The sequence below is a fragment of the Somniosus microcephalus genome, chromosome 14 (assembly GCF_052327205.1).
Source record: "Somniosus microcephalus isolate GS21.2 chromosome 14, FLI_Smic_1.0, whole genome shotgun sequence".
Taxonomy (NCBI): Eukaryota; Metazoa; Chordata; class Chondrichthyes; order Squaliformes; family Somniosidae; genus Somniosus; species Somniosus microcephalus.
In genome coordinates, this window is record NC_141000.1 from 65,370,292 (window position 1) to 65,386,282 (window position 15,991).

The 15,991-nt window shown below is 43.2% G+C and overlaps 1 protein-coding gene across 1 annotated transcript in view; it reads left to right on the plus strand.

Annotated features, from left to right (window-relative positions):
• LOC147107517 (cell surface glycoprotein CD200 receptor 1-B-like) overlaps positions 1–9,852 on the plus strand; it is a 39,735-nt gene extending 29,883 nt beyond the window's left edge. The window contains exons 6-7 of the mRNA XM_086006591.1: positions 6,917–6,988; positions 7,204–9,852. Coding sequence (XP_085862717.1) covers positions 6,917–6,988; positions 7,204–7,257 — 126 coding nt within the window. The 3' untranslated portion in view covers positions 7,258–9,852. The remainder of the gene's footprint in view (positions 1–6,916; positions 6,989–7,203) is intronic.
• Positions 9,853–15,991: the final 6,139 nt, after the last annotated feature.

The following is a 15,991-nucleotide window of genomic DNA, read 5'->3' on the forward strand; positions in this document are numbered from 1 at the left end:
GCTTTGGGCCATCCTGAGGTCATGAAAGGCGCTGTAGAAATGCAAGTCTTTCATTTTATTGACATGTAAAACAGTAAATGAGCAAAGGGAGGCATTCAAAGAGGAGATAGTTTGGGTACAGAGTAGACACATTCCCACAAGGGAGAAAGGAAGGATATTCCAAAGCTAGAGCTCCCTGGATGATTAAAGATATAGGCCCAGAAATTCGGGTCTCCACGGGTGAGTATGCACGGGGTACTCACCCGTAGGCCGAATGGAATTGCCGGTTTCCTGCATGCACTGCGCATGCGTGGGAAACCGGCACTTCCGATCCTCTGAACGAAGAGGTTCAGAGGTCGAACGCGCGCGCAGGGGAGGCTGCGCGTGCGCTTTGAACTTAGTTTTTTTTTACAGGTTTTCCCGGGAGGGTAAGCCTGCAGGATTTACACATTTAAAAAGCAGGCGTAAGGCCTGCTTTTTGCAAGGTAAGTGGTCAATTAATTAAAATTAAAACATTTTTTCCATAGGTTTATTATTTTTAAATACTTTAAAGCAAGGTAAGTTTATTTTTAGCCCCGTTATAATGTAAAATTATTTTTTTGAAAAATTTAAATTATTGTTTAAAATAGTTATTTAATGTAATTTATAGTTTATTTAAAAAGTGTGATTTTAAAAAAAAATTTATTTGAAGGTTTACTGCTATTTTGGGCCCGTAGTATTTATAAGTTTTGACAGGTCTACCTGTCAATCTTATGAATGGGCTTTTCCCTCCTCCGATTGGCTGCCCATGGCTCACGTGATCCCAGGGGACGCATCGCACTAACTACGCCCCTGGGACACGCAAGCACAGCACGCCAGCAGCTGGGCCAGGCCCCGGAGCGGAATTCCACGGGAGCCCAGAGCTCAACTGCCGGCGCGCAAGGTAAGTGCAGGTCGGGGGCTTACACCCGCGGGAAGCCCCCGACCCGAATTTCTGGGCTATAGAGATCAAATGAAACAAAAATGATAAATATTAGGTTCATAATTCAGTAGAGAACTAAGCTGAATACAAAAGGTACAGAGGAGAACTGAAATAGAAAATATGAATGGCAAAGAAAGTGTATGAGGATAGCTTAGCAGGTAACATAAAAGGAAACCCAAAAGTCTTTTATAAGCATATAAATAATGGAAAGGTGGGGCTGATTAGGAACCAAAACGATCTTCTTCTGGAGATAGAAGGCATGGTTGATGTACTCAATGAGTACTTTGAATCTGTCCTCACTAAAGAAGAGGATGTTGCCAATGTCAGTAAAGGAAGAGGTAGTAGCGAAACTGGACAGGATAAAAATATATAAAGAGGAGAAAGAAACAAAGTTAACATTTCAGGTCAATGACCTTTCATCAGAACACGTGTTTGACTAACTTGATTGAGTTCTTTGATGAAGTAACAGAGAGGGTTGATGAGAGTAGTGAGATTGATGTTGTGTATATGGACTTTCTAAAAGTGTTTGATAAAGTACCACATAATAGATTTGTTAGCAAAATTAAAGGGGCAGTGGCTGCATGGATACAAATTTGACCAAAGGACAGAAAGCAGAGAGTAGTGGTGAACAGTTGTTTTTCAGACTGGAGAGAAGTGTGCAGCGGTGTTCCCAGGGGTTGGTATTGGGATCACTGCTCTTTTTAATATATACTAATGACCTGGATTTGGGTATACTGGGCATAATTTCAAAGTTTGCAAATGACATGAAACTCAAAAATGTAGTGAAGTGAGGAACAGAGTAACAGGAATGGAAGGGAGTTCAAGAAAATTGAGGATGTTAACAAGTGGCTGGTGACGTGGTGTTAAAGTAACAATGCTGTCTTCATAAATGACTGGCAACAAGTTCATGCTGAACAAGCGTGACCAAAAATTGATTAACAAACAAATTCAAAGCAATTAAAAAGGAATTTTAATAGTAAGAGGGCAATCACAGAAGAGGTGAAAACCATAAAAAAAAGATGCAAAGTAAAAATGGGGATGCACACCAGATAGTTAATATTCTGAATGATTCATTCCTCCAAGTAGTTAAAGCGGAAGATCTGAGTAACATGCCCTTCTCAAACAGAGATAACCAAAGCAAAATCAACAACTACAATATTAATGAGATGGATGTCCTAGACAGGCTGAAAGGGCTCAAAACAAACAAATCGCCAGGGAAAGAGTGCGCTGGAGACTAATTTTGGTCTCCTTACCTAAGGAAGGATGTAGTTGCCTTAGAGGGGGTGCAATGATGTTCCACTAGAGTGATTCCTGGGATGAGAGGGCTGTCCTATGAGGAGAGATTGAGTAGAATGGGCATATATTCTCTGGAGTTTAGAAGAATGAGAGGTGATCTCATTGAAATGCATAACATTTTTAGAGGGCTTGACAGGGTAAATGCTGAGAGGCCGTTTCACCTGGCTGGAGAGTCTAGAACTAGGGGTCATAATCTCAGGATAAGGGGTCGGCCATTTAGGACTGAGATAAGGAGAAATGTCTTCACTCAGAGGGTTGTGAATATTTTTTTTTACATTTACAGGATGTGGGGGTCGCTGGCAAGGCCAACATTTATTGCCCGTGCCTAATTGTCCTTGAGAAGGTGGTGGTGAGCTGCCTTCTGCAACTACTCCAGTCCATGTGGTGAAGGTACTCCCATAGTACTGTTAGGGAGGGAGTTTCAGGATTTTGACCCAGCAACGATGAAGGAACAGTGATATATTTCCAAGTCAGGATGGTGTGTGACATGGAGGGGAACTTGGAGGTGGTGGTGTTCCCATGCGCCTGCTGCCCTTGTCCTTCTAGGTGTTTTCCTCCTGATCCCCACTAACTTCAATTTTACTAGGGCTCCTTGGTGCCACACTCGATCAAATGCTGCCTTGATGTCAAAGGCAGTCACACACACCTCACCTCTGGAAATCAGCTCTTTTGATCATATTTGGACCAAGGTTGTAACGAGGTCTGGAGCCGAGTGATCCTGGCGAAACCTAAACTGGGCATCGGTTAGCAGGTTACTGGTGTGTAACTGCTGCTTGATAGCACTGTCGACAACACCTTCTATCATTTTGCTGATGATTGAGAGTAGGCTGATTGGACGGATTGGATTTGTTCTGCTTTTTGTGGACAGGACATACCTGGGAAATTATAAACTTTGTCGAGTAGATGCCAGTGTTGTAGCAGTATTGGAAATAATGCAGATCCAAGGCTCCAGTGAGAATGAGGAACTGAAAGAAATTAGTATTAATAAAAAAATTGTACTGGAGAAATTAATGGGACTGGAAGCCAATAAATCCCCTGGACCTGATGGTCTACATCCTAGGGTTTTGAAAGAGGTGGCTATAGAGATAGTGGATTAATTGGTTGTCATTTTCCAAAATTCCATAGATTCTGGAATGGTTCCCGTGGATTGGAAGGTAGCAAATGTAACCCCACTATTTAAGAAAGGAGGGAGAGAGAAAACGGGGAACGACAGACCAGTTAGCCTGACATCAGTAGTAGGGAAAATGCTAGAATCTATTATTAAGGACGTGGTAACAGGGCACTTAGAAAATAATAATAGGATTGGGCAGAGTCAACACGGATTTATGAAAGGGAAATTGTGTTTGGCAAATCTGTTAGAGTTTTTTGAGGTTGCAGAATAGATAAGGGGGAACCAGTGGATGTGGTGTATTTGGATATTCTGAGGCATTTGATAATGTGTCACACAAGAGGTTATTAAACAGAATTGGGGCTCATGGGACTGGGGGTACTATACTAGCATGAATTGAGGATTGGTTAATGAGAGTAGAAATAAACAGGTCATTTTCAGATTGGCAGGCTGTGACTAGTAGGGTACCGCAAGGATCAGTGCTTGGGCCTCAACTATTCACAATCTACATCAATGATTTGGATGAGGGCCCCAAATGTAATATATCCAAGTTTACTGCTGATACAAAGCTGGGTGGGAATGTAAGTTGTGAGGAGGGTGCAATGGGGCTTCAAGGGGATATAGACAGGCTAAGTGAGTGGGCAAGAACATGGCAAATAGAATATAATGTGGAGAAATGTGAAGTTATCCACTTTGGTAGGGAAAATAGAAAAGCAGAGTATTTTTTAAATGGTGAGAGATTGGGAAATGTTGGTGTTCAGAGGGATCTGGGTGTCCTTGTACACGAAACACTGAAAGTTAACATGCAGGTACAGTAAGCAATTAGGAAAGCAAATGGTATGTTGGCCTTTATTACAAGAGGATTTGAGTGTAAGAGTAAAGACGTCTTACTGCAATTATATAGGACCCTGGCGAGACCATACCTGGAGTATTGCATACAGTTTTGGTCTCCTTACCTAAGGAAGGATAAACTTGCCACAGAGGGAGTGCAACGAAGGTTCACCAGACTGGTTCCTGGGATGGGGTGATTGTCCTATGAGGAGAGATTGAGTAGACTAGGCCTATATTCTCTAGAGTTTAGAAGAATGAGAGGTGAGCTCATTGAAACATACAAAAAAACAGGGGTCACTGTCTCAGAATAAGGGGTCAGCCATTTAGGAGTGAGATGAGGAGAAATTTCTTCACTCAGAGGGTGGTGAATCTTTGGAATTCTCCACCCCAGAGTGCTGTAGAGGCTCAGTTGTTGAGTATATTCAAGACAGAGATCAATAGATTTTTGAATAATAAAGGAATCAAGGGATATGGGGATAGTGCAGGAAAGTGGAGATGAGGTAGAAGATTAGCCATGATCTTATTGAATGGCGGAGCAGTCTCGAAGGGCCAAATGGCCTACTCCTGTTCCTGTTTCTTATGTTCTTATGGAACAGCTTAGATACAGGCATGACTAATTCTGGAGTACAAGTCTTCAGCACTACAGCTGGGATGTTGTCGGGACCCATAGCCGTTGCCCTATCCTGTGCACTCAGCTGTTTCTTGGTATCATGTGGAGTGAATCGAATTAGCTGAAAACTCGCCTCTGTGATGATGGGGACCTCAGGAGGAGGCCGAGATGGATCATCCACTCAGCACATCTGGCTGAAGATAGTTGCGAACGCTTCAGCCTTGTCTTTTGCACTCACATGCTGGGGTCCGCCATCATTGAGGATGGGGATGTTCATGAAGCCTTCTCCTCCCTTGAGTTGTTTAATTGTCCACCATCATTCACAACTGGATGTGGCAGGACTGCAGAACTTTGATCTGAACCGTTGGTTGTGGGATCACTTAGCTCTGTCTATAGCATGCTGTTTCCTCTGTTTAGCATGTACACCAGGTTGGCATCTCATTTTTAGGTATGCCAGATGCTACTCCTGGCATACTCTTCTCTGCTCTTCATTGACCTGATGCCATGAGACTTCAGGGGTCTCGATTCAATGTTGAGGATTCCCAGGGTTGGGCGCCTGGTTTAATGGCAATGGTAGAGTGAGGGCTATACCAGGCTGTGAGGTTACAGATTGTGGTTGAATACAATTCTGCTGCTGCTGATGGCCCACAGCACCTCATGGATGCTCAGTTATGAGCTGCTAGATCTGTTCTGAATCTATCCCATTTGGCATGGTAGTACTGCCACACAACACAATGGAGGGTGTCCTCAGTGTGATGACAGGACTTCATCTCCACATCGATTGTGCAGTGGTCACTCCTATTAATACTGTCATGGACAGATACATCTATGATAGGTAGATTGGTGAGTACGAGGTCAAGTATGTTTTTCCCTTGTGTTGCAAACCCAGTCTGGCAGCTATGTCCTTCAGGACTCAGCTAGCTCGGTCAGTAGTGGTGCTACCGAGCCACTCTTAGTTATGGACATTGAAGTCCCCCACCCAGAGTATATTCTGTGCCCTTGCTACACTTAGTGCTTCTTCCAATTGGTGTTCAACATGGAGGAGTACTGTTTCATCAGCTGAGGGAGGGCGGTAGGTGGTAATCAGCAGAAGATTTCCTTGCCCATGAGACTTCATGGGGTCTGGAGTCAATGTTGAGGATTCCCAGGGTCACTCCCTCCCGCTGTGCCGCCACCTCTGGTGGGTCTGTCCTGGTGATGAAGGAGTCTGAGACGTTGGCTGAAAGGTATGATTCTGTGAGTTTGATGGAGGGATGACAGCATGTATAAGCAGTTCTAAAATACCTAAGGATGAAGTTGAAAGAGACCTAGGAGTCTTGGTAGACTTGATGCTAAAAATGTCCAACCAAGGCAAAGCAGCAATCAACAAAGTCAATAGAATGTTGATTACATAGCCAAAGAAGTTGAATATAAGTTGGAGGAGATCACAATCTAACTATATAAGCTCTGGTTAGACAATACCTTGTGTACTGTGTCCAGTTCTGGTTGCTGAGACACAAGGGAGACATTCAAGCGGAGAGAAGAGCCAGAAAGCTGATCCCCCACAAGTGCTAGTGGTCTGAGTTATGAGGAAGGATGAGAAACTTGGGCTCTTCAGCCTGAAAAAGATGCATCTGGGAGGTAATCTTACAGAGGTATGTTCTAGGAAGTCTGAAAAAGATCTGAACCATCAGTTCTGTTTTTGCCTTTGCTTCAGCCTGTCCCCTTTGATTCATGCCCCGGTGTACTACTGTCTTCAGTTTCAGGTTAGCTGCTCTCTCCCAGGCATGGCAGAGTTAAATTGTTGCTATGGGAAATAGAGCTGATTCATATTTACTATCATCAAAGAAAATGCTTTATATCTATTCTATGAGTGGTTAGGATTTGGAATGCACTGCCTGATAGGGTGGCAGATACAGATTCAATAGTAGCCTTCAAAAGGGAATTGGATAAATACTTGAAGGAGAAAAAATTGCAGGGATATGGGGAAAGAGCGGGAGAGCAGGACTAACTGGATTGCTCTTCGAAACAGCCGGTGCAGATTCGATGGGCCGAATGGCCTCCTTCTGTGCTGTACTATTCTATGATATTCTACTATAGTGCTATTGTTAGAAATTCCAATATAAATACTTTGCTATATGTTTGATTACAGGATGTAACTCAACCAAATGGACCTTTTATACAGATGGAGAATTTCATTTATGATACATTGCAGCCACAAAAAGTGAGGCAACCATAAAAATATTCTGTTCAAGCATGTTACAATTTTTACAGCATTAGAAGACATTAAGATTATTATATTTTCTCATGTATCACTATGGTTAACATTGTTTTAAAGCTCTTAAAGATAAATATGTTAAGAAAGGTTTCAGAATTAATAAAAAATGTTCAAAAATGGCAACAACACCAAGCTGCTCTAAAGTGCTTCTGGTTCACCAGGTTATGGGACCAGGTGCAATGGGATCATCGGGAGATTCAACAAAGGAAAGCTGACGGTATGTTGTGCACCTCTGCAACTCCCAACTTCTGCTTCGCTCCCATTCCTGGAGCATCTCTGGATGTAGAGTCTGCTGCTTCCCTAGCAGGGGAGGAGTTGTGTCGTGTAGGTGATTAACGCAGCCATGTTCTGGCATTCAGAATAGCTGAAAATTTATCCTAGCTGTATCTCCAGAAATTTGAAGTGGATATATCTTATTCCTACATACACCATCAACTACTCCTTCACTTGCTATTGCTTGTAACAAGCTCGAGAATATGTGTAACCCACATGTGACAATTGAAAAAATATCAGTAGAAAACAAATAAGCCCACAGACTGTTTCAACTAGCAGATCTTTGGCGCATTGCTCACATTAAGTTGAGAGCAGGTTAAGTAGGCAGGAGAGATAGTGGACTGAGTCTGGAGACAGCACGGCGATATTGGCTTGGGAGATTTTGGGAATGCTGGTTTTTCCAGGGAGGAAGAACATGGGGGCTCAGGGAAGGCGGTTAAGTAAGAATCACATGGGGACTCAGGGTGTACAGATAGCTAAGGAGCACACAGGGACTCGGAGTAAACAAGCTCTTCTTGCCTCCATCCCCAAATTTCATAATTAGCAATATGTGACAAGCATATATTTTTTAGCTCCTAAAAAGTAAGCATACTCTTGTCAACAGAAATTAAAACTGCGTATACACCGTAAACACTTATATACCCACCATTACGCCCCTAACTGACTACTGGTCAGTACCTCCCTGATGGTAAAACTGCACTTGTGTCAATCATTCAGCCCGAATTTTGCAGTCAATGGCAAATGAACGGCGCTAGCTTACATTTGCCCACAGACTTTCTATGGAATTTTGCACTGGAACTTGCTGTGATTAGAAAGCCATTTCAGTGCAGCGCCCTCTACAGGGGATCTGGGACCTGTGTGAACAGGGCCAGCAACTGTGTATCTCCTTAACCAATCAGATTGAAGAATCCTTAATGAGCAGCACAGAGTCTAAATCAGGACATACAAGTTAGAATATTTAATTCAATGCCAAATCATGTACAGAAAGCAAAATAAAGAAAGATGGGATTCAGAGAGAGATAAAAGAGACAGAAAGAAAGAAGTTTTTTTAAATTATTATTTTTTAAACATTTTTAAAATCTCCAATAATTAAAAACTGAAGGAATGAAACTCCACACTTGTATAAGTTAATTTTCCAGTGCCAGATTATTTTCTTGGCAGTAATTAAGCCTTACCACAGCATTAAAAATCCAATTTCATTAGAATGGACAAGCCGTAACTTTTTCTGGCGAGTTTAGTGGGTATCTAGTGGGTAAGTACTCTAACTTCACGTGTTTGATATGAGTCTCTGGGCGAGATATTGGTGTAGCGAAGCTTCTGGAGGAGTAGGGCAACTCGGAAAGCAACTTCCTGATTTCCGCGTTTAATTCTGCACGTGCGGTCGCCAGACGTTGCTGTCCGATTTCCTCTTTAATAGCGGTGAGCGCTGATAGCCTCACTGTTATTCTTACCGCAAAATCCGGGCCATTGTATAGACCAGGCGTATGACTTGGGCAGTGGTTTATCAAGAAAACCGGGTATGATTTTAGGTCGAACAATTCTCCAGCATGTGGTGATTTATTGTACTGCCCTCTGCTGTATCGTATGTATTCTGCAGAGCAAGAACCAGTATTTTTGTATTGTATCATTGTATTGTAGGCAATCACAAAACAGAAAAAGCAAAGTGATGATCTTTGAACCAAACCAATAAGAGGTGTTTTCAAACTGCTAAAATTACAAATATTAAAAATATTTAAATTCAATTTGAAAGGCAAAGTCAAAACATTGTAAAATGACAAATCAGGATTTCTATTTGATACAAACAACTTAACTGTTCTGTTTAATACAAGTGAACTGTTGTCTATCTAACTTTATGTTGAATGTTCTTAAGCCTTTTTTTCTGATTGATCATGAATAGATTCTTGACAATTTAAATTTGTTTTGAAAGCTTTGATTTTTGAAAATTGGTCCAAACCCCTAAGGACAGATCAAGAGAATGAAAAAGGATATATGGATGTGCAGCAACTAAATTAATAACTCAGGGAAATAATGTTTTGTTATTACTTGATTACAAATGATCATGATTGTATATAATTGATAGCCTTATAATCCATATAAAAAGTGTTGATTTTCATATTTCAATGCAGTTTACTGTATTGTTTTCTGCACCTTTGAATTTGGTCCTCAATAAATATTGTTCATGATACTTTTTGTTTAAGCATTCATTTAAACATACCAGTGCAGTGCAATAAATAAAAACTGCTTGTCTATGTCATGGTATGTTGTCAACGTCAGTGGAGGTGATTTCCTCTCATTGTATATTTAGCAACCTTGTAAACTTATGATTCTATTAGAAATGCTGGCCAGAGGAAATCTTCCTGAGTTTGTTTATGATGTTGTTACGCACTGCGATCAGAGGAAATCATCCCACAGATGATAGTAGGTTACTTTTTGTAAATTCGGTATTACCCTTCATAATGTTTTATTGATACTTATTCAAAAAAGTATTCTTTAAGGAAAAACCTGGCATCATTTTGTTTTAGTGGCAATGACAAGTTCTTAAACAGTAAACATTTTGCCTGATTAATATTTAATAAAGAGGTGGCTGGTGCACATTTTGTATCTGTATGATTGTAGGAATTGCTTTTGGTCAAGCACCAACCAATTAGATTGTAAAACCAAAAGGGAGGGCAGCCATGACAGTTGTTAACATGGTAACCAGTGACACAGTACGTGCAAAACATGGGAAGTAACAGAGAGTGACTGTTGAACCTTAGGAAGTGGATTTCCATCCAACACATCAGAAACTATGCTGCAGTCCCCAAACCACCCATAAGCAGTGCCATGGGAGATCTGCACAGGGAGGAGAGTTTTTTTTATTCATTTATGGGATGTGGGTGTCGCTGGCAAGGCCAGCATTTATTGCCCATCCCTAGTTGCCCTTGAGAAGGTGGTGGTGAGCCGCCTTCTTAAACCGTGTGGTGAAGGTACTCCCACAGTGCTGTTAGGGAGGGAGTTCCAGGATTTTGACCCAGCGACGATGAAGGAACGGCGAAATACTTCCAAGTCAGGATGGTGTGTGACTTGGAGGGGAACTTGGAGGTGATCGTGCTCCCATGTGCTTGCTGCCCTTGTCCTTCTAGGTGGAAGAGGTCGCGGGTTTGGGAGGTGCTGCCGAAGAAGCCTTGGCGAGTTGCTACAGTGCGTCTTGTAGATGGTACACACTGCAGCCATGGTATGCCAGTGGTGGAGGGAGTGAATGTTTAAGGTGGTGGATGGGGTGCCATTCAAGTGGGCTGCTTTGTCCTGGATGGTGTCGAGCTTCTTGAGTGTTGTTGGAGCTGCACTCATCCAGGCAAGTGGAGAGTATTCTATCACACTCCTTACTTGTGCCTTGTAGATGGTGGAAAGACTTTGGGGAGTCAGGAGGTGAGACACTCGCCACAGAATACCTAGCCTCTGACCTGCTCTTGTTGCCACAGTATTTATGTGGCTGGTCCAGTTAAGTTTCTGGTCAATGGTGACCCCCAGTTCATAATGGATTTGAGTCATTTTGTTACTCTTTTTAAAATTCAAAACTTTGTTGACCTATTATGTATCAAATGTAAGAAATCACACAACACCAGGTTATAGTCCAACAGCTTTATTTGACACTGGATCAAAGAAAATAATGCATCAGGAAGTTGTACATGTCTCTCACCCATTTAAAATGAATGGTAAAAATCTCTTACAGTGGCATCTTCTCTCACTATTGTAGTCCATTTATCTTTACAGTACATGGATGTTTTATTTCTCCCATACCATTCTTTTTACTACTGTTTTCAATCAATGAGAAAAGAATTGCTCTGATTGTTATTTGCAGTGAACTCATAAGCATGCTCCTTTCCAAAGCACTGACAATGTCAAACAAATATGGGCAACAACGGGGGTAATTTTGACTTTGTGCCATATTGTAAAACAGGTGATAGCAAATTGGCAGCCCGTTTTACATCTCTCCTGATTTTTATTTCCATTGAAGTCATTGGTTGCGCATTCACCAGCACGCACATGCAAATGAGATGCTTGGTGGAAGGCACCGGAATTTCCGTCAGTTCCACTCCCATGATACATCATTACTGTTGGTGTAACTTACAAGCAGATAAAAGAGGCAAAGCCATAGCAGGAGTGGATCTGCCCGGCAGAAGTAATCTATTTATAGTTGCTTAATACCTGGAAAACTTTGGCTCATATTTCAGTTTTGAATGCATATTTTGTTTTGTTTTTCCTTTTTCTCCACGGAGCTGCTGAGCTGCACTTCAGATTGCCAGAACAAGGGACTCTGTGGTGACCAGCACATTTTCAGTGTCCACCCACAGTAAGGGATACCATAGAGTAGTGTGGGTTTCCCTATAGGAATTCTTCTGTTTGAAGGAAGAGAAAGAAAACAGAAAAGAGCAAAGGAGAGTGAGGCAGCATTAAAAGTTGAGACATGCTTAACTTGATCAAAGGCGGGTGGGGAAAGAATGGTAGCCTGCCAGGAAACTGGGAACAGAGCTGCATAATTCATTGGCGGTGATTGCTCACCAGCTGAAAATTGATGGAGTGGTAGCTTTTCTTGTTCATCAAGGCAGTTGGCTGATTGAGAGGTGCCATCATGTCTACATGTATGTAGTAAACCACTGCCTGAACTTGGGCTCAGCTTGCTATGGCAACAAAGCGGACAGCCCTGTTCTGCTGACTACTGTCCTTGGGGGATGTTTAAATATTGTCCTGGCCAATATTTAATCCCTCAACCAACATCACTAAAACAGATTATCTGGTCATTATCACATTGCTGTTTGTGGGACCTTGCTGTGCACAAATAGGCTGCCATGTTTCCTACATTACAGCAACTACACTTCAAAAATACTTACTTATTGTAAAACCCTTTGGGATGTCCTGATATCAGGAAGGAGGCTCTATAAATGCTACCTTTTCTTTCTTTATAAAATTGTTGTCCTTGGCAAAGAGAGTATCAGTGACCTGCTTGATGCAGGCATAGACTACAGACTCAATAATGTGACTGATATCACCTGTTGCAACCTGGAAAGAGCCCAAGGCAAAACTATTAAGGGCTATAATCACTGACTGCTTCAGGCAATGCATAGCCAGCTGGGAGAGTGGCTTGCAGGACTTCTTGTCAGCGGTTGTACAGACCTGTGGCAGCCTCTCTGGAGAAGTATAGCATCCTGCTTCATTGCTCCGCAGAAAATCAGAGGTACCTAAATCTGAGCCTATAGACCCTATGGGCAGGTTAAAGATGCCTGCGAGCAGCACTCATGTGTGGTCTCCTCAGAGCCCCTACTGCAGCAACATGAGATTCCACAACCTGCTGCTGTATGTGTTGCTCCTCTTCCCCAACCACAGTGGTGTGGCCAGCATGACTCACAACTTGAGCCCTGGGCTTCTTGATAGTTTAGAAGCAGAAGAGAACTTAACATGCACGGATTTCAATGGATAAACAGGCGACTTGCTCACAGATACCATTGATCTGAGTACTTGTAGGCAAGTGCCTCTTTAAATAGTGCTTCCAATTGCCGTTTCATGCCTGCACAGCCTTCTCCGTTGAAAGTGGCATTAGGTTCTGTTGAGGTCATAGGACCCCAATTTAAATACTTTGATGAGGCTCTCAACTGGTTCGGGCAGGCACCTGGCAGCTCTAGTGAAGGCCCCGAAGCAGCAGGTGGCAATGGGGTGGTAATTACAGCGCTGTGATTTTCGGGCACCTATCGCCCCATTCCCGCCGGGCAAGCAACTTAACATTGGCCCTGTAGACTCAATGGGCCAGAGCTTTATTGGAATGGTAACAGAAGTTGCTTTGGGTGTAAATGTATACCTTTAAATATGCTGCATGATTTATTTTGATCAAAGGAGTTTTAAATTAGTGGTATTATTCAATTGCTTACCGTTTTCTTGTATTTTCCAGCCTCAAGTTCATTTTCGTTAAAATATATTAATGGGGGAGAAATTGCCCTAGAGGGCCAATTGGGGCGCTAAGCCAAAAATGTTTGAAAAGGTTAGCGCCTGTTCAAACATTTGAGAAATTTCCATTATTTACTCTAAGAGGGAAGTGGAGCTAAATCAAGCGCTCTGCTTGCCTCTTGTTGTGCGGGAGGCGGGGAATGTCCCGATCCGTGGCGATGTGCTCAGCAGCGCCACGCGTGGTGCTGCCGCGTTGCAGGGTCTCTTCAATCAATTAAGGGGAAGGGCTCCCCGCTGCGAGATCTGCATTTCGTTGGCATCGGCTGGAACATCGGGGTGCAGGAGTGCCGTGTGATCAGCCTGCATCCGGTGCTCAGAAATGTTTTCTTTTAAATCGGCGATTTTTTTCATGTCAGCCGGCCACCGCATCTTTCAATGGCGCCCCGCGAGTGGCCGGTCTCACTGTTCACGACCCCCCCCCTGCAGCAGTCGGTAACATCGCCCGGTGCTGCTGCGGGGCGCGAGGGGGAATTTTTCTCCCGAGGCGCTACCAGGGCGCTGCTTCCGGAGATGACGTCATGATCTCTGGGCGCAGAAGATTAGGGGGTACCCAGTAGTGCCGCCGCTAACCTCCCGTGGAATTTCACGGGAGGCGAGGTTAGTGCCTGGGGGTGGGGGGGCGAAAAGCCATTTGCGCCCCGTTAGCGCCTCCCTGGGAATTTCGCCCCCATTGGCTGGGAATTTCCTGTCAGCGGTGAAGCGACGGCACTCACCGCTTACTTTGAACAAAGTTGCTCACAATGATCTAATGAACTCTGGCGTGAATTTCATCTCTCCCAACGTTAATTTGAATCTGGTACCCAATCAAGCGAATCTCCGCATTCAGCAACAGTAATGACATCAAGAGAACTGGAGGGGAGCCAAGCACATGCTGACAGCGGCCTGCAGTAATGCTAAGGAGTTGGGGGGAGACCCCCGATTCCACGTTAAGGTAAATATATGAAAAAACTTACCTTTTTGGCGGCGGCCTCCAGCAGTCCATTTATGAACCGCTGATTAGGCCACATGTAGATCAAGTAATCCTGAGTTGTGCAAGCCCAGTCCCTGTTCTGCCCAGGGCAGATGAATTTCCAGAATGAGTCTCAAAAAAGTGTTAGGGCCCTCATTATCACCAGCGAAGGGGCCTAGCACCTGTTTTAGGCAGTCACCAAGGACATATAATAGGCACAGGCCAAGAGATGTCATTCAAATGAAGTAGTGCTCCTGGCCCTCCCACCTCAGTTTCTTGTTCTTCACTGGTCAGGTGCCAGTTCGGAGAGGCACCTAGATGAATCAGGCCTTAAGTTATTGCACCACGCTCCTCTCTTACCAGAGGATTAAAGATGGACAGGCAGGGGGCTTGCATGAAATCCTTTATCGTCTTTGCAAGTACTTTGAACCCGGGATCAGCTGGCGGCCTTCTGGTTGCTATTTTTGAACAGCAGGCAGAAGGTTCCAAACATGGCAGCTCTCTGGGCTGCAGGGTAGCTGACTTTCCCCTATATGCCTAGACATTAGAGAAGAGCTGGAGGGAAACAGATAGGGCAAGTGTGGGATAAGGAGGTTAGAAAATTCCCTATATATACACTATTCAAACATGCTAGCTACTGTGGAGTTCTGAGGGATGATTTTCCACTGCACCTGGGGAACACTCAGTAAAGGAGCTCGAAATAGGGAAGAGCCCCATGACTCTGTCTAGCAGCCCAAAACTAGGCACTAGGTGCCATCAGAAGCAGCAGAATTGTATATCACCAATTGTAATCTCATGGCCCAACACATCCCACATTCTTAATCAAACTGGGAGATGAACCCTGCTTCAATAGGGAGTGCAGAAGGGCATATCAGGGAACAGCACCAGACATACCTTAGAATGAGACATCAGCCTAGAGCAGCTATGACACAAGACTACCTGCATGGCTACACACAAAACTAGCATGTTAGAAATAAAGTGATCCCCCAACCAATGGATCAGAGCAAAACTCTGCAACCTTAGCACATGTCATTGAGAATCAGGCAACTAATGGAGGGGGGGGGGGTTGTGGGGCTCAATAATCATTCCCATATTTAACAATTACAGAGCCCAGCATGTGAGCACAAGAGACAAGGCTGGTGTTTGCAATTGTTTTCAGCCAAAAGTACCAACTGAACAGTCCGACTCGACCTCCTGCCTAGTTTCACTGTGCAACTACATGCCATGCCCGGAATTTGCAGTCAGCAGCGAAGCAATGATGATCGCCGCTGACCTCCAAGTAAGTTGTCCATAAAAATCTCGTGCTCTCTGTGGCGAAATCTTTAGCTTTCTCAATGTTAATTTGATTGTAGTGCTGTCTGTAAGGGATCTCCAGCATCCAGCAGCAGTGATGTCAGCCAATGACATTGAAGAATTCTCACAGACATCAAACCACAAAATAAAAAGCAGCTTTTATCATTCGCTTTTTAAAAAATTTACAGAAAGCAAAATAAAGATTGGGACATACACATGGTAGAAGCTGAAATATCATAAACAAACTTTTAAAAAATATATATTTTATTATTTTAAAAATCTAGTAATTTTTATTATAATTGAGAAATTTGACATTCCACAAATATAAAATTCATTTTTCAGGGCCAGAATAATTGTTCAGCAGTAGTTATTACTCAATGTTGTTAAAAACCCAGTTACGCCTCATTGAATACGGCTTCATTATTTATGGGGTTTTTAACAGTGATATTAGAGCA